This window comes from Calliopsis andreniformis, chromosome 6 (assembly GCF_051401765.1).
Source record: "Calliopsis andreniformis isolate RMS-2024a chromosome 6, iyCalAndr_principal, whole genome shotgun sequence".
NCBI lineage: Eukaryota > Metazoa > Arthropoda > Insecta > Hymenoptera > Andrenidae > Calliopsis > Calliopsis andreniformis.
In genome coordinates, this window is record NC_135067.1 from 13092470 (window position 1) to 13111025 (window position 18556).

General features: G+C 39.8%; 1 protein-coding gene across 1 annotated transcript in view; it reads left to right on the forward strand.

The window, feature by feature from the left end:
- Nucleotides 1–17994: 17994 nt before the first annotated feature.
- The window catches only part of LOC143181142 (lachesin), a 245442-nt gene continuing 244880 nt past the window's right edge, over nt 17995–18556 (forward strand). The window contains exon 1 of the mRNA XM_076381397.1: nt 17995–18252. Within this exon, the coding sequence (XP_076237512.1) occupies nt 18126–18252 (127 nt within the window). The 5' untranslated portion in view covers nt 17995–18125. The remainder of the gene's footprint in view (nt 18253–18556) is intronic.

Here is an 18556-nt window from a genome sequence, read left to right on the forward strand (position 1 = left end):
CACACGGCCACACGACCACATGCACACGTACACGCGGTGGGATAAGCCCGAGAGCTTTGCGCGGCAAGAGTTCGACGGCGCGATCCGCAGGCGGAATACTAACTCACCTAATACAATCAATTATTTCCCGCGGAACATTCTCTCCTTCTGTTTTACTTCCAGATACCGCCGCGGCATCATCGACCCTCGTTCGTCCCATTTCAACCTTATCCACAGCCCCGTCCCTCCTAACTCGGCCCTCTTTTATGTTCCTGGCCACCCACACTCGCGCGCACACATCCATTGAATAACTGTACAGATGTATTCATCCCTGGAAGGAGCGTTACACCGAGATTGTGACTACGTACTTACGTTCAGGTTGGAAACTGTACGTTCGTGGGTGGACGTGTCTACACAGTCGCATTGTACTCTGGGCTATTGTGTGTATGCTGTGTGTTCTTGCAGCTATCCTAGATACATTGTGGATGATTCTTTGGGGTGCTGGGGAACTCTCGATGGAGATGTTTCATGAATTTTTCCTGAGATTCATAGGACAGGTACTTGGCGAGAGTAAGTTTGGGTTAGTTACAAAGTAGATTGAGCATGTCGCATATCAGACAAATTCACACAGTGAAATATGAGTGTTTGCTGTCAGACTTGGATGAACTACGAGGTTTAAAACTGTTTAAGACGAGGGTGTTTGAATCATTGGGAAATAAATTTTTAATCTGACAAAATTGTGACTGAAGTTATTTAGTTTATTATAGTAAAAAAAGAGTCTCTCAAGTGTACTTTAGTTATGCTCTGGAGTAATCGAAGTGCTGAAAATTTTCTATGATTATTTCTCTTATCTTAGATCTCTATACCAATACTTGAACGTATGTATTAATCGCTTCCTTATCACTATGGATCGATTCGCGGAACAGTGGATGCCGATGGTGTTACTTCTTTCTTGAAAGTTTGATATTAGTTGGGGGAATATTCGGGTAGGACAACCGCGACAAAGGTCGGGGAAGGCAATAGTGGGTGGAAATCAGATCGTAGAAGATGGCAGCTGCCGAACGAGCTGGTCGAAAGGATCTGGGGCGCTTCATTGTTTCAGCGTAATTGTTGGACAAAAGCAAACTTGTTTCATTGAATGCCACACTCTCGCCACGGTTTCTCTAGCCCGATGGAACGGGCCTGATATTTACATTGTGCAAGAGACTAATATTGATTATGTATTCAATGGTAAACGATCCCATTGTCAAAATTCGATGATGATGAACGATCGTGACGTCACTTTGCATTAATAGATTAAAGCTGATGTCGTGTCCCTTAGGATGAAAGCTTTTGCCCACAAAACTTTAAATAGTCATCAGCATCTGTGACACTTATTTATAAAGATAAAAATTCACTCGCCTCGCAAAAATCTTCCTCTAACATTAGTAAACCATAAACTGAAATGAAAGAGCATCTTATCCTAGCCCTTCGTAGTAAACCATACTACGAGCATGGCAGGGTTAAACAAGCTGTCGAAACTATAAATCAAAAAGTTTCTCCGTAGATCTAAGAAGCTCGCAGCCACTGGTAAAATAGCATGGGGTTCGACTTTCATATATCCCGCATAATTACTTTTGTCTGCTCGATCTCTCGGATATATTGTCGGTGGGTGCCGCGAAGTCGTTGCAGCTGTTACTTCTTGTTACGCTCGTGAAACTGGCTGCACGCTTTAAGTTCCAGCACTACAGGCTGCTCGGGAGTCTTTTCGCGGAGGGTGGACGATAGAGGGAACGATGTCGAAGCATGAAGGAAAAGGGGGTTGAGAAGGGTAAGGGAACGAGGGTGAGTCCAACAAACACGTACGTCATTGTGTTTGAGGGGGAACTGTTTAATACTTCTATCTAGCATTACACACGGCCACATACACATTATACAGAGTGTCTGGTTAGTTCAGCAGTTTATTTTGAATAAAGAATGTCGTAGATGTAGTAGGTCTATTTCGTTTCAATTACAAGAGATTAGGTTTCGAAAGAGGGGCCTAAAAAGTAGCAAAGAGGATTAGGGATTAGAGAAGTCAATTCTAATACTTAAACATTTTTCAATCAGAATTTATACACATATTATATTTAAAAACCCTTGGAATCATTATTATTAAAATTCATAGATTCTGTAAAATATTTTCCCAGTCATTTATCATTTATTATCACCAAATTTAACCATAAATCTTGTCACTGTCTTTGGACACTCCACTTTGATTCATCCGAGAAGTTAAAAGTTTGGAAAATGAAAATCTAGACCCGATTAAAAAGAGAAAGACAGAAACTTTGGGGGATTCTGTGGGAGAAAAATTAAAGAGCAAAGAGAGGTAGAAAGAAGAAGGGATACAGATAGAAGAAGTTCAAAAAGTCCCAAGGACCTCCAGATTGGTCTGGAATCAATTAAGCCAGCGCGGAGTAATCAGTGTATCAGTGGTTCTATTCGCACAGCCGAAAGTAAGTTGCCAGTTTAGGGAGTACATACGTATATACGGTATATAGATACATGGGTATTTACTGGGAAGATTCACACCCCAATCAACGGTAGGATGCCTAGTATTTATGAGCTGAGCCACGACTTCCTCGTTTTTCCTCTGGAAAATACACACACTCTCGCCCCGGTTTCTTTCCTTCTGCCTTTGTCCCGTTCCTCCCCCCTTCACCGTATCGTTCCTTTACCCTTTTTCACTCCACCTGGCTACAATCCACGACGACCAGGTATTTCGAGATACTGGAAGGTATTTGCGCGAATCACCTGTCGATCGTACATTTCGAGCAGAGCGTGATCACTCGTGATTTCCGGAAGGTCGAAAGTCGGGAGATTCGAGAAACTGCGGGTTCTCACTTCGCTACACGAGGGTATAAAATATTTCCAAGAAAGTAGAACGCTTTGTCCTTTTTCAGGGAGCAATTAAAAATGTAAAAAAGTACATGCAGAATATTCTGGTAATAAAGTAAGATCCAGTAAGATCATATTTTCATAATAGCTGTGCGATATTTCGTGGTGAAGGGATTAGATTAAAAGCGAGTAAAAATTTAGCTTCACTGCGATCATTATGAAAATATTGAATTGTTGAATTTTTCTCATTTCTGAGGAATCGTTTTAGAGTGTGTTGAATGGAGTTAAACAAATACATAAATGTCTTTTTTATTCTGGGATTTCTATGTACTTAGGCTTAGAATATGATTATACTAAATTATAAGATTCTGTGACCCTATGACTTAATCTGGAAGAAGTAAATTGAAAATATTGAAATTATTAAGAGAACCAACATTTTAGTTTTAGTTTTAATAGTATCATATTTTAGGATTAAATATAACATCAATCCTTCGTATAACTTTCAAATTATTTACATTTGAACCTAAAAAAATTAGAGCATGTAGCCCATAAAATAGCTGACCAAATTTCGCTCATAAATATCAATTCCAGAAGAATTTCGACAATCGCGCAACAAGCAAAGTGTTCCCCAATAACACAACGTGTAAGGGCATCAGTCTTGCGGCACTTGACCTCTCTGGAATCCCACCTTTATTCCTTTTTCCTCGTTCCCGTGGAATTCTCTTCCCTCATAGCGAAGTGTATAGATCTTTCACCCGCCATCTGTTTCCTTCTGGCACCGGTTCCTTAGCCCCGTCGTCTCCCTCGAACGCGTGGACGTGCAGGGTCGACTGGCGAGCAACTTTCCTACGATCTTGATTTCATCAACGTGTCTCCTTTTATTGTTGCCAGTTTAGCAGGGCCTTAAATATTTTGTCGTTTCGCCAGTGGCGTTGTTGGATCGCAGCCGGGACAATAGATTCGCCCACTGGCTGGGCCAATCAAGCAGCTATGAAAGATCACGTTCAACCCCAACCCCCTAACTATCTCTACAACTTTCGAGTTCACCGCCAGTCATCCCTTACTACAATCCACGGGGCCGTGTGGTGGGATAGAGAAGCCTGGTAGTCTCGAACCTTGGACGTTCGTAACTGTTACGGGTTGTCTGTGTCCGCAAGCCTGTATCAGAACCGTTTTGCGGAGGTGCAACTATCCCTAGGCTGCATCGGCCCCGTCAGCACCTCTTCCGACCAATCTATCGGTTTATGTGTCCGTGTTAAAATCATAACCCAAGGCTTGTTTGAGTAATCGAATGACGTTTCTTTTCTCCGATATTCTTTCGCTACGTGTGTCGGGGAATTTGATTTCAAGAGTTTTGATTTCATCGTTTCGACGAATTTTTCTATTTCTGTTTTATTGAAATCAATTTTTCTGTAGAAATTTATATAGATATCTTGTCTTAGAGGTTTTTTAAAAAAATTGCTTGTATGGTACGTCTTCGAATTTTATTTGTAGCATACACAGTATACCGAATCTTTTTATGGTTAATATTATTTTGAAATTAGTTGTAGAGAGAATTTTTTCAAGGATTTTTCTACGTATGAATTTTTGTAAAATTACAAGAAATTAGAGTCTATAATATCAAACAGCATTAGAATTATATCTCTGCTTTTCGGTATTTGCATAGCGTCATTTCAAACGTTTTCTCGTATAAGGAAGTAAGTGCTGGGTAAATATTCGCGTTTCCGGGATTTCGACATCTCGACGAACTTAATGTTCGATCATGCTTGTTGTGGGTTCCCATTCGAATGACGGAATTCGACATATAATTCTAAGTTTCCTCCATTTCAATTAGGTATCTGAAGCCTGATTTTGGCCAACTTCTCTTTGATAATTTCCATAACTTACATCACTCTATTATTTTGGAAACAAGCTACTATTTCCTAACTTCAAAAATAATTATTCCATATTCGACTAAAAAATAACAAACATAAAAATCAATCGTCGCTTTACTATTCTAAATCGATTATTAAAAATCAATTGAACAGAATTAAAACTTTCACCTCGTTACTTGGACCTTTTAAAGTCCATCCCTTAATTCCATAACTCGATCTGTTTCACTTCAGTGCCATAGCGACAGTCAATTAAATTTCGAGTAACTTTTTTCATTCTAGTTTTTTAAGCTATACTCAGAGTTAACTTCCCTAGGCGAAGTCAATTATCGGAGCTCAAAATTCACGTCTTACTAGTGTCATTGCTTCGTTTATACCTCGAGGTCGTCAATCTTGAGCGGAATTTATTAGATAAGATATTACCAATAACGACGTGATAGGATAGGGGTGGCGAAGGGTGAAAAAGAAAGGTGGGCGTGGATAACCCATGCCATTTGCACTATGATATTTCGGGTAAACATCGGTGGTTCCACGTTCAGCGGATTGCGACGAGTAATTTCATGATTTCGAGGTCTTCTCGTTTGGGACGATGGATTTCGTCGAGTCGGCAAACTCGTCTTTTCGTCCTTCAAAAATTCGGTGGACGAGTGGCGCGGAACATTCGTGACTCTACTCGATGATACCCAGGTCGCCTAGATTTCACGGACTCAGCTTTCCTTCGGACACGGTGTAATTCCTTTAAGCGTTCGCCTCGATAAAAGAAACACTGCCGTATCGAAAATTGTTTATCCTTTGATAATGTCTCCGTTTCATCTGGGATCGTTGCGAATCTAGGCACGAGTCAAGTTTGTTGCCCCATTAAGTTGTCGACTACTGATTCGATCATTTTCTTCTCGTACCGTGAGGTAAAGAAAGATCGTTTCTTCCTTATTAAGTTGGAAACTAATTACTCAAGAAATTGAGAAGTTTTTCTTTGGTTGGAGGTCTTCATTGAACTTTTATTATTAACTGTCTCAGAAGTGAGATATTACGGGTTAATAGACTTTGATTGTACAGTGGTGGAGTACTGTAAATCTTAGCTGTACTTATAACTTTCTTCTTATTTAATATTGTCAAGTCCGAAATAATAAGGAGAATAAAACAGAAAAATTCTGCTGAAGAATAACGAGGACTTTTTACGAGGAAATGCAAGACTTATTGCAGTGTCTGTTTAATGAAAAATACGTAGTCGCGTTTCGTGTCATTTTTAATGTCGTATTATTTTCTACCCCTCTTTATTTTACGTTTATCAGCGTGCCATAGAAAAGGGAAAATTTGCAGCTGCATGAAGCAACGGAGGTAGCAAAATATGGGTATATTTTGTAGATTCAGGATGTAAGCTCTCGTGCGAAAATGAGTTTCGCCGTATGCAACTGTGATGGAGACTAGGAGGGAGGATGTAGACACATGGTCGCGATTCGATATGAACACGAAGAAAAAGTGCCATAGACACGCCATTCAGAGGGAGGAAGGGGGAAGATGTGACCGAGTATGGGCGGGGTGGAGTGGGGTGGCAGAACTGGGGTAGTTTGGTATTCTGGTGACTAGCTGGGCTGCATTGCATCACGTATGGCGAACCTGGGCTATACCGTAGGCCGTAGGTTTACACGTAGTTGGATATCTCGTGGGGGATGAACGATGGTTGGATACGTTCATCAAGGTGCTCCAACGATCCCATATTTTGTGAATATTTTGTTTCTGCTCGATTTTTAGGGGCAATTGATTAGGTTACTCTTAATTGTAACATAACTCAAATTTGTAAACTAAATTTGTTATACATTTGTAATAGAAAAGAAAATATTTTTTTCCATTGTTTCCTAGCACCTTCTGTTGCATAGGCCTATACTTCAGAATTCCCTTGGATGGGTTGAGTTAACCGCTAGAGAATTTAGTTGTCTTGAAAGATTTCTTGGTGTAATAGATGTGTCCAAAAATACGAGTTCAGTGATATAAATTACCTATGTAGATCCTTCAAAAAATAGTTTTACAATTGTTCAGATTTCATCGATCTATAATTTCCTAGTCAGTCTGTGTCAAGTATAAAATGACGTTCAAACCTTAATGCAGATAGTTGATAGTTGAGGAGCGATCGATCAATCGCGGTGCCTTTAAGAGCTCAGTTTCATATTTGACTCTAAAGTAGTACAAGCAATGGAAAAGTGTAAAAATAAACTTCATATTTGATCTTTTAAACTCACTGCCATTTTTAATTTCAAATCTATCCACTCATTCCAGAAGCTTAATTTATCCATAAACTGAATAATTAATAGGATTCTTTATTTGTTATTCCATTACCAACTGTCACCCACGGTGTCAAATACCTATAAAAAAAAAGGAGAAAGAATTTCTTCGTGCATCGAATAGATCTCTCGCGTAAGCCAATGATCAGCAAGAGAAACTTCTTATCTGTGTCACCCTATTCCTATCAGGGGCGAGTTATACCTTCTAACTGAGACCCGTCCGATATACGGAGTCTGCTGTAATCGTCAATCGGTCAATCGAACGTTCCAGGAAGCCTGGTTTCGGCCGAAAAACGGAAGAATGAGCGCGGAAAAGGGAGGAAACGGAGAACGATAGACCCAGTGGAATCTAGGAATTCATTCGTTGCCATGGTCGATCCGGTTTCCGTAACGTCTGCTGGTATCTATGGATCAGACTTTTCTATACATAAATGTGGCAAGCTTCCAATGTCGACCGTCCACCGTGCTTAGGTGCACTGTGCTACCTTTACACCGATTCCCCTCTGTATATATGTCCTGGTGTCCTGTCCAGTGAGCCGCGTGACAGCTAATATCCGACCAGGAAACTAACACCCCCGCTGTACTCAGCCACCCCTTTTCGTCCCTTCCCACGCTCTGCCACTCCTCTGTTCGCACCTCCAACGTCGCTCTACTTCATTCTTGTAACCGTCGACTAACATGTCGCATTCCAATATTAAAGGAGGAGAGTCTATTTAGGGTGCATTGAAACTCCGCCTTTTCTATCAGTCTTGCTCCCCAGTCGGTGATCTTTATGGAATCTTCTTAATTTCGATGAATCTGTTTCGTTTATCTCTTCTCGATGCTTTGAGGTACACAGGGATTCCTTGGTAACTTGCTATAGACTATAGATTTAGGACTCGCTGAAGACTTTATACTCAGGGCAGGAATTTATCCTAAAGTTAACTTAGGTATTAGTAGTTTCATAAGATGTTTTAGGGATGTGACTGTAGCAGCTACCTTGTGACAAGATAGTAGTGTACTGACCTGTGACCTGTGACAGTGTCTTTTTTTTCACAAGAGTATTTTTTAAACGCTACAAGAGGGTTTAGCCTGCTAAGTAAGTTAGATCAGTGATTCTTTATAGAAAGATTGTAAAATTCTTTGGAGTCACTTTTGATCATATTCTGACAGAGATTGAAAAACTTTGATAGATAGCTCAACGAAAAGAAAATAGTAAATAGGTTCTCCTTCAGGAAACAAGTGACCTTCACAAGTAAAATGTATTTTTCCCTTTGACATTTTTTTCAGTCCCATAGTTCATGCTGAAAATTAAAGATATTAAGAATAGTTACATGACTCATAATAATTATTGACTGTGTATAATTGTTGCTACTTCTACGCTGTGTGTGTTAAGATCTTCTCCAGAAGCTAACATGCTCGAGCATCGAAAGTGCTGGTGAAAGGCACAGCTTTCGTTATCGGATCCGTCATTCTGAATGTTCGATCGCGTCCGACTTGTAATCCTTTCGGATTTATTCCTCTTCTTTTCGGGGTGTTCATTTTAATGGACGTTGGATTTCGCTTCCTCGATGCAGTTATGTCGGCATTTCCACGCTGCGGTGTACGGATGTTTCGTCCGCGTATCTCTATCATCGCGTTTCACTGTCAGCGCGCGAATTTCGAGCAGTACGATCAAGAATTTTCCAGATATTTCGAATGACAGGTGAAAATGAATCGTTCGAATGTCCGATGATGTGTCGTTACAAATGATCCTGACTGCACCATGAAATTTTCGCTGCCGAATGATGATTAGAAACGGGACCATTTTTGGAAGCAACAATCAATTTTTGTATCAGAGGTTTTAAATTATTTGTCATCTCAGTAGGATTTCTGGTTTCTGTTCTGTAGTCATTAAATATTGATTTTTGGCAACTATTAATTAAAATTTTTACCTTTAGGAATTAATCTTCTTTTAAGAACCACAAACTATTCCATTGGTTTCACTTTTTATATCGATACAGTTTTTAAAATCAGGGATACCTGTCTAAATGAATTGTCTCGCGGCAAAAGCGTAATATTAATATCTCAATAAGTCAGGGAGGAAGAACGGAGAACGAGGTTCTGGCGAAGGTCGAAGACGTAATAACCGAATCCAATATTCGTTCCTTTCAAACGACCTTTGCTTGACAAAAAGTGAAATTTGCCTGAGAAGGCAGGACTGTCACTGGCAGCTTCGCCGCGGCGATATACTCACACGTCTTTTTTCTTTCCCCTCTATCTCGTGCTTCCTGTATACACATGAAAACACACGTGCAAACTTTTGCTGAGTCAAGTGTACAAAAGTTACGGATTCAAATTTATTTCTCATGCATATATAAATCTCGTTTCGATGTTCTACTTCCCTTTAACTCCTGAATGTTTGTTAAGGATTACTATTTGCTTCGTGATGTAACTTTTCCAAATTTATTGAATATGAGAATACAATCTGAATAAATATTTCAGCAAGAGACTCGTCAAACTTGTTCTTGATTCTTAACTTATTGACAGTAATCTAGTTTCATTTAACACAAACAGATTTATAACATTTCATGAAAATTTAATTCATCCCTAACTAGGTAAGAAAATTCAAGTTACTTTACTGATAGTAGAACGTGATACGTTCCTTTCTTGTATTTCTTTGTACAGACCGTAAACACAGTTCTGTTTATTCATTACTCCTAATTTGATCGTGGTCTTGTTCATCGAATTAACACGTTCGCGATTTGATTTATGGAAAAGTCATGGCGTAATGTCGACGTTTATATCGGCAGATATTTATCGGTAGCCCTTTCGTTTACACTGGTTTAATCGAACCGATCGGCGGGCATGTTCATTAATCAATTCTGAGGGTTGCTGTACGCCCACTCGCCCACCCAACACGCTGAAGTCTTCATAAATCGCTGCACTATTAGTGAGCCTGTTATCATGGTATGGACTCCTGATAGAAACACTTACGTCGTCACAGTTTATCTTTACGTCACGTTTTCACGGTGAAGTATTTATTAGAGCTTCTTTTTGTACGACGATAAACATAGATGGACAATTTCTTAATGAAAAATTTTATATAAATGGTACTTCTATACAGATACACTTCTGTACTTCTACATAGATACATTTTATTAAATGTAATTTAATAATTTTAATACCATTGTTATTTATTAAAAATGTAATATCATCAAAATATAACTAAAATCCTATGGAACAGAAAATTATACGGTTGGCGTAGAAATATTTTAATGTTCCACCAGACAGTTTACAAAGGATATTCTGTTCTATTAAACAAATTGTTCCCATTATTCAAGCTCATTCGCATGAAGCCTCGCAGGTAAGGGAACAATCCGCGGCAACGTGTTCGCTCGGTATTTGGTCCATGTCGAGCTTTTGTTCCGACAGTATGACAACCGACAAACAATACGCGATCCGCGCGAATACGAAATGCTTAACTATTAATGTGAATCGATAACGGATTTTAAAAGCTGGAGGAGAAGCTCAAAAGCTCAAAACGCACTCTTGCGTCAACAACATGTCACTATACCATCGAAAAATATTTTATTTTTTCTTTCTACTTCTCTCTTTTCACTTTTTTTCTGTCATTTCTGTCCTCTTCTATTTATTTTGAGTTTCAAAATATTTTGTAAAATAATGCACTATATTTTATATTCAATTTTTGACATTTGTGAATTCAATTTTAATATTTGCTGGAAGTACTTTGATTTTTAATCTTCTTGGTATTATTTTTGGTTTTTGGGCAATTTTTTTTGTTTTATTTCAGCAATAGAAAATGCTTGACAATTTTATGAACTTTATTTTGTCATTATTTTTCGTCGATTTTTGTTAATTCTCGTTGTTCTTCTGCCTTTTGCTCTAAGAGCGTTTTCGACAAAATTCGACCATGTAATCCTTTTTTTAAATCTGCAATCTGAGCCTCTTCGCCTCGACACAACATGGACCCTGTCGTTGAATGGTCCTCCGTCGTGCTCTATCTCTCTGTTTCCGGACTTGCCTGTTCCCACGTCCGATAGGCATCGTTCTCGTTCACACTGTAGGTGTACATTTTCAAGCGCTGCGTTTTTATCCTGCTGTACAAATAGTTTTATTGCTTTTCCTCCTTCTGTGAACATTCTGTGAATTAACGCGACTTTCTTGCGATTTTTCGAAAAATAGCAGTAGATTCAAATCTGTCAGTGATTCCCCTTTCTAAACAGTATGAAAAATGTATAAAAAATGTTACTAATGCTACATACAAATTATTTCAATGGAAACATTGAATTTTTGCACTTTTCTGCACTCCTATCAAAAACAATTCATTTTTTATCACTTCAAAAAACAATTTTCTCCACACTCGAAGCATCAGATATTTAAGTCGTAACACACAGATTACTTCAAGTTCGGTAAACATTTTATCCTTCACACACACATTGATCCATCATCTTTCCCTCAGCGAGACTTTGCTCTGCTTCGAAGGGGTGCTCACCTGTGACGAGGTATTATAATAATTTCGATTTTATTGCCGCTCATTCGCTCGCCTGTAACCGCTAGAGACCGAACGAAGAACTCTCGTTTATCATACGGGCAAAATATTTTCGAAATATAAGGGGCTGGCAATTATGCAGTCAGGAGAAAAGGGCTGGCTTGGTCTGACAGGAGGGCGTGTCTCGGCGAAGGTGGATCGGGGGTAAGAAAGTCCACAGGAAAAGAAATTTTAACTTCGAAAAGTGGTGCACGTGGACTCTGCAAGAAGATTTCGCTCAGACAAAAGAATTGGATGGTAGGCAACGAAGATAAAGAGAAAGAGACAGGGCGATGGGAAGAGGGAGGCAGGCTGGCGACTGCCTTTGGAAAATGAATTGCTATTCAGGGGGATCGGGACGACGCAATTACATTTCGATTGTCTCATCGTTTGAATAGTCCCTCATCGATTGTATTGAGCCTTAATTGGCTGTAAAGTCTCCGAGTTTCGAAAGTACGATTGTCTACCGCTTATGACGGCGTTTTGTTTGGAGGAGTCTTTAGCTGTTTGGGCTATGATAATGCTCGGCGAACTGAAATGATGATTGCCTCGATACGTGTGCTACGAGTCTCGAAAGTGATAGGATAGAAGTGAAACGACATTGCAGCAGTACCAATATTCTTCATTCAATTTCCAATTCGTAGTAACTTTTTGATTGAGTATCACTTATTAAGGTAAACCTATCTTCACCAGAGATAATAGTTCCAGCATTCAGAAGGACATAGAAATAAATTCTCTGCAATCTTCATTGACACAAATCTGAAGCAAAAACTTTCCATTGTTTAATCATTTTTTTAAACTTTCCTGGAATAAATCCTCGATTCTCACAATGGGCAAAACAGTTGTCAGCATTCTCCGAGAGAAGCTCAATTTTCTTTTCATTTTACCGTGTTATTAAGTGGAATCGAGTTTTTCATCCGTGAATGCATTCAACCTAAACTTTCGGTTACTATGAAATTTCACTGATGGGTAGAAGTTTCTGTCATTATCATTCGTTGAAAGCGAGGCGTGGTTAACTTTGGAAGTAAATTTTAGCGGGGAGGAAAAAAGGCCGGTGACCCAGGGAACTTTCCTCATAAAAGTTCCTATTTAATTGCTTTTTTTTTGCCGGTTTCTTTAGCATGAGTGAATCGGGAGGACGACTGTCGGATCGCAATGCGACCCGAAGACGTCGTGCGCAGAGTTTTTCAGTTAGCGGAAAGGAAGAAATCATCCTCAGAGGGAAAATGAAAATAAGGGACCAGATGTGTCCCTGGCAAAAACTCGCCTCTGATTGTCACATCATTTCCTTCTTTCCATTCTTTTCTTCTTACGACAGCCACAGTACCTTATCTCGTCTCCTTAACTGAATCCGTTACAAAGTCTCGATTGAACGAGTTATTTTAATCGCTCAATAGTCGCTGGTTCTATTGCCGATGGATGGCATTCTCTGTTCATGAATCCTATTATTTTTCCCTTAGTAGCCAAGTAGTTAAAAATCCCCTTTCTGTTACTTTATGCCACTTTTTATCTATTATTTTTGTACACCATGTGCGTTAATTTTCCAGATTTTAAACAAATCTAGGATAAAATTCGGTTTCAATGAAACATGTAAATGTTTAGAAATAAAGAGTCAAATACTAAATATCAGATACACTAGACTACAGTGGTTAATTATTTGGTAATTAGCAGTAGATAATTAATCGCATTACTTTAACTTGAAAATCGAGCTAATGCAATATGCATCGAGCTGATATAAAATATCCAATTTCAAACCGAATAATTGAAGATTAAATATTACATAATAAACTTTCGACTACTATCAAATTGCGTTCCCTTCCAAACTTTACGAACATAAATATACTACAATATCATCCCTTAATTATCCACGCTGTAAAGCGCAGACTTGAAAAATGATCGGCACCAGTTTTATCAAAGGATCAAATAAATCGTATCGCGTGACATCGATAACCCCGCGTTGAAATTATTACCAACGTGACACCGGCTATCATTTCATAGCGCTGTAACTCTCTTAGAGATATTACTGCCATCCGCTTCCCCTCGTAAGCGGCAAACTTTCTCTTAATGACGAAAACAGCGAACTCGTATCAGAAGCCGATAGGACCGGCTAATCGTTTCATGGGAAAATTCCTTTGTGCCCGATAACCTGCTGGAGGACGTTCCAGTATGAATGCTTGGCACTATCCCTGAAATCATGCGGTTAACACTCAAAACGACAGAATCAAAATTTTTGGCCGAAGAGCAAGCCCATGGTCGAAGAAGGGAGATTACCGATGGCTATGAGGGAGGAGGGGATACTTTGGCTAAGAGCGAAGGGGGTAGTTTATCCCTCTTTCACTCCGAAGGTATCTGCAGACAAGTCAAAACGCATTGCCCGTCAGGCCTACGAACCTTCAAACTTACATCAACGAAATGAAAGTTGCTCTCCACCCTTTCCACTCGTTCTTATCCACCGTCTTCTTCGACGCTTCGCTCTCTGTCTTCGCCAAACATCGATGCAATCTGCTTTTACTCCCTCTTTACTGCCAAAACTTGAGATCACCCTAGATTTGCGTTAGAAGTCGTTCGTATTAAAGGAATCCTGGAAAATTGTGAATGTGACGCGTGGTGTGTTTAGATAACTCATTTTCTGTCAGGTATCGTGAATGATACTTTGTGAATAAAATAATGATTTTTCTCAGTTTGTAGTTTTTTGGAAACACGAGATCTAGACGTTGTGAGTTACAATGGTATTTGACTAGGTTTCAATTAATTACTTTAAAATTCAGTAGCCCTGTGTTAACAATACTAAATATAATCTTGTTGTAGAAGACTTTATAGCAATTTTCAATAATTCTTTAATTCACTTATCACGTATCAAACGCTTTAACTAAGTGCAATTATTGAAACGTGCAAAACAATTTAGCAAACTTTTTTCTCTGTTTGACAAAATGCGCAAGTAAATATGCACAAGCTCTCGTAGTTCCTGCCGCAAATGGATTTGCAAATATTTGATACATCTGGCGCTAGAATAAAGTTCAATGATTTATTCATCGTCAAATATTTAAAATGTCACAATTATTCACTTATTGGTCCTCGGTAATCTCTGTGTTGTGCCTAATACACGCGGGAAAAATATTTGTTGTCAAAGCGTTAACATTTTATAGTAAGTTTAGTACGCAGCTACAAACAGGAGTAGAGGATGCGAATACGTGTGTGCCGATTTTACATGAAAGCTTTACATCGAATTTCGATATTCGACGAAGTTTTCCAAGTACTATTTGTTCCTTCCCTGGTAGTTTTCTAACAGTGGTAAAATATTTATCTGCATCGGTTCGATATGCTCTCGTCTGAGCGATTTCACGTGTAGGGGTGGCTCAAAGAGGGTAAAGATAGTGAACACCAGGCATAGATTTACAAATTTATATCGAGTAACCAAGTGGGTTTATTTGCATTCTTTAAAGCTTATACCATGGCAGTAGTTTTCCAATTTTTTGGGTGAAAAAATATTGAACTTCACAGAAATAGAAAAATAAATCATTATCTTGTTGAAAGAAAATAATTTAGTCTGATTATATAAAGTGATAAATAAATTGAAAGCAAATAATCTTTCTATTCGTAGTACGTGCCACGTCCCAAAGTTTTTTTGAATATTTTGTCATCGAGATTTCTTACATGTGCGTTCTTTGAAGCACCTCTGGTTGCACAATGGGATGTCAGTAATATTTTTGACGTTTCGATCAAGAAACAACGTACAAGATTCAAGAAAAGTTGGGTATTCCAATTCAACAGTATATATGTAGGTATCTACGTATATTATAAAGTATGTTTGAAGCAAAATAATATTGTTTTTGTTCGATGTTCAGTTTGCAAGAACCAATAATAATGATTATGGCGAATATTAGACTACACAGAATAAAAATAATTTTTTTTAACAGGTAAAAATATGAAAGATTATCAATTCTATGGATTTATTTCTTAATATTAGTTTCTTTAGTAGTATCAGTAACAGCAGCGTCCCTTAGAGACCGATTTTTGGAAAATGACTGTCGTCCATTGTTAGATTACAAACATTTCAACGATAGCAGAATCTAGGATATTCTTCTTTGATAAACAGGTCCTGAATAGTCCCATTGAATTCGCGATCTTTGAAGATATTCGTCCCTTCTCGGTCAATGCTTCCCCCAGATTCTTCGTAAACAGAAACATTATTCTTGGCGTATCTCCCAATAGACCGATCGAAATTAACCTTTAGTAACAGGGTGCATGTACTTCTTCGCAATGGTGACTTTATTTTGCGACTACGATTCACCAATCGACATTTTATTAAATTAAAATTTGAGTACATTGGCATCAACTATGTACAGTATTTTATTCAATTATTTTTTATTTTATAATTTCTTCCAACATGTCTACAAGAATCAGGGTGACGGTTGAAGTAGAAGTTCAAGTTTTTAATGTATTCACAAATGAATCAAGGAACAAATGTGTTCAAATTTAAGAATTCTAGGAATTATGATTACACTTTATGTTTTCGGCTAGCGAGACTGTATAAGTCGGGAGACACAAAAATTTTTACCAGGAAATATTTGAACGACGTGGAATCACAGTTTGAAAGTATCCACGGCGGAAGTTCGCAGTGGTTCCACGTTCTATTTCACGCGAGGAAATGTCACCCGCGATTTTTCACGAAAATGAAATGTCATGCAAAATGAGTGCACTGTACATCTGCAACTTGCGTTTTGATAAAGGATGGGCACTATTATTCTAATGGTGACGTAGTCACATCCTACGCGATTCTACATCAACTGTAAGTATCTGTCTTGACTTTCAGTCTATTGTCTCGTATTTTTCTTTCTTCTTCCTAAACATTTTCGCGCAAAGTTGAGCTAAGCTGCTTGATACAAAAAAATATTTTTTTCTAACAATAAAAATATTGTTGTTAGAAGAATAATTAAAAATATTTAGTCAAGTAAACTTCTTATTGCACATGACTTATTCAAAAATTATTCAAGTTTTCTTCATTTTCTCTGGAATTTTATGGAATCCTGTCATATTAAACGATTTACATAACAGATTATCTTACATACTGAAATCACAGTGATGCTAGTCTGCTATAACACCGACATCATATCGCCAGACAGGTAAATATCAGTAGAGTAGCTCAACAAGTAGAATAACAAATCTAAGGACTAAGAGAAAAAACAGGAAGCCAAACTTATTCGTTGTTTTTTACTACAACCAACCAAAGTCCTCCAGATACTAAAAAAAAAAAAAAAAAAATAAAAAATAAAAAAAACAATAACACCTGCCACACAGTACCTCTATCTCAGCAGCGCACACTCCCTCTAAAGAACCTTCCAAAAACCCCCAAAACAAAGCATTTTCCCTAGTCCTGAAAACAGCTCCAAGCCATTTACATTCTGGTCAGTCGGTCGCGTTCTCCAATGCAGCGTATTCAGCTGCAAGTAGGGTCCTCCATTAGGCACCGTTCGCCAGAAAGTCAAACGACAGGCGCGTTTCCCGCAAAGGTTGGAATTAGCCGCGTTCTTGGCGGTTCCCTGCCGACAGCGCGGCACGCTGCTCGCATGCTGAGCCCGCGACGAGAAGAAAAAGGAGGCGCGGGTGAGCGCGCTCCCTCGCGCTCGGTGCCGCGCGCGTGTGAAACGTACCGCGAGGAGACGGAGACAGGGTGGTTACAAAGGGGGCAGTGAAACAGAGACGCGGTGGCGCGGGACGTAGGTCGGATAGGGTCCGACTTGGAAAAGTCGAAAATCTTAATTCGGGGGCGGTGCCGCCCCTGCAATGCGATGGGCGGCGACTCCTAAGCGGCGATTGGCTTGGTTCACCAAAGGGTGAGAGATCTCCTAGAGGGGTGGCGGAGATATGCGCCGTGACGCCGGGACGTCGGCGTGTGCACGTCTGCCTCTACTGGTCCCCTCTGTTCCCGAGGACGCCAGTCGACGCCGGGCGTCCCGAGCGTGCAGTTGTACGAGCTCTCGTCGCTGTTGGATGGTCACGCGCGCGCCTCGATCGTTCGCGATCAGACGGATCGTCGATCACCACCTGGATCGTTCAGTCGTGTCTCGTTGCGCGGGACGAGTTCTTGCGGCATCTCAGCTCGTGTTCTTGTTCTTGGTAGCCTGACTTCGGTGATCCAGAGGATCGATCCGGATCGATGCCAATGGTCGCGTTGTAACTTCGACAAGTAAAAACCGCCTCCTTCGAGGTTCGAGTGACTAGTCTACGATGCATTGGAAAGACATCATTTTTTACAAAATCCTGGCCTAAGACGCAGCCTCGAAGTCGTTGAGAGTGGTACCGCGGTGGAGGATCGTGAAGCGTCCCTGTCTGTGATCTGTCTCGATGGAAGGTCGCCTGGAAGCTGTTTCTGAGGAACGTTTCCAGTGGGTTCAGATCGGCAGTCAGATCGGTAATTCGAGTCCTGAGTCGAGCAATCGTGCGTGCGCGAGCAAACGTCGGAGTGGATCGGGGGGATCGTGTCGCGGATGGAAGGACGACCTTGAATGTTCGCAAGGACTGTCGAGGCAGACGGGGGACCTGGGTGGTGTGTCTATTAATTGCGGATGCGGTTCTTACGTGGATCGTGGTTGTGGTACCGCAGGTGGATTCGCCAAGTTGCAGTCGGAGATGCGGGTGCCCGTTAAGAGAAGCAGAGAAATGGCTTTCCATCTTCTACCCCGAATGGCAGCCTTCTTCGTCTTCGTGTGCCTCCTGCTGCACGATAGTCGGCCAACGTCTGCAGCCTTCACCACTGGTAACGTTCACTTTTTTGTTCATTTTTTAAGTTTGCAATTGCGCGATCAGCGTATCTATGAAAACTTGTAAGTGAAGTCAAAGGGTCTATATGAAAATTATTTAGCGAATAAACTCGGTTTTAGAGCCTGATCACACCTGGTCATATGAATATAACGAACATTGCGACAGCCATCGTATGTTTTTTCTTGCTTTTCTGTATGAGAATAATAAAGACAATCGTCCGTAAAATTCAACGTCTGTCAGTGCTCGTGTGACCAGGCTCTTAGTCATCCCCTAGTATCTATGATAGCAAATTAGGTAGG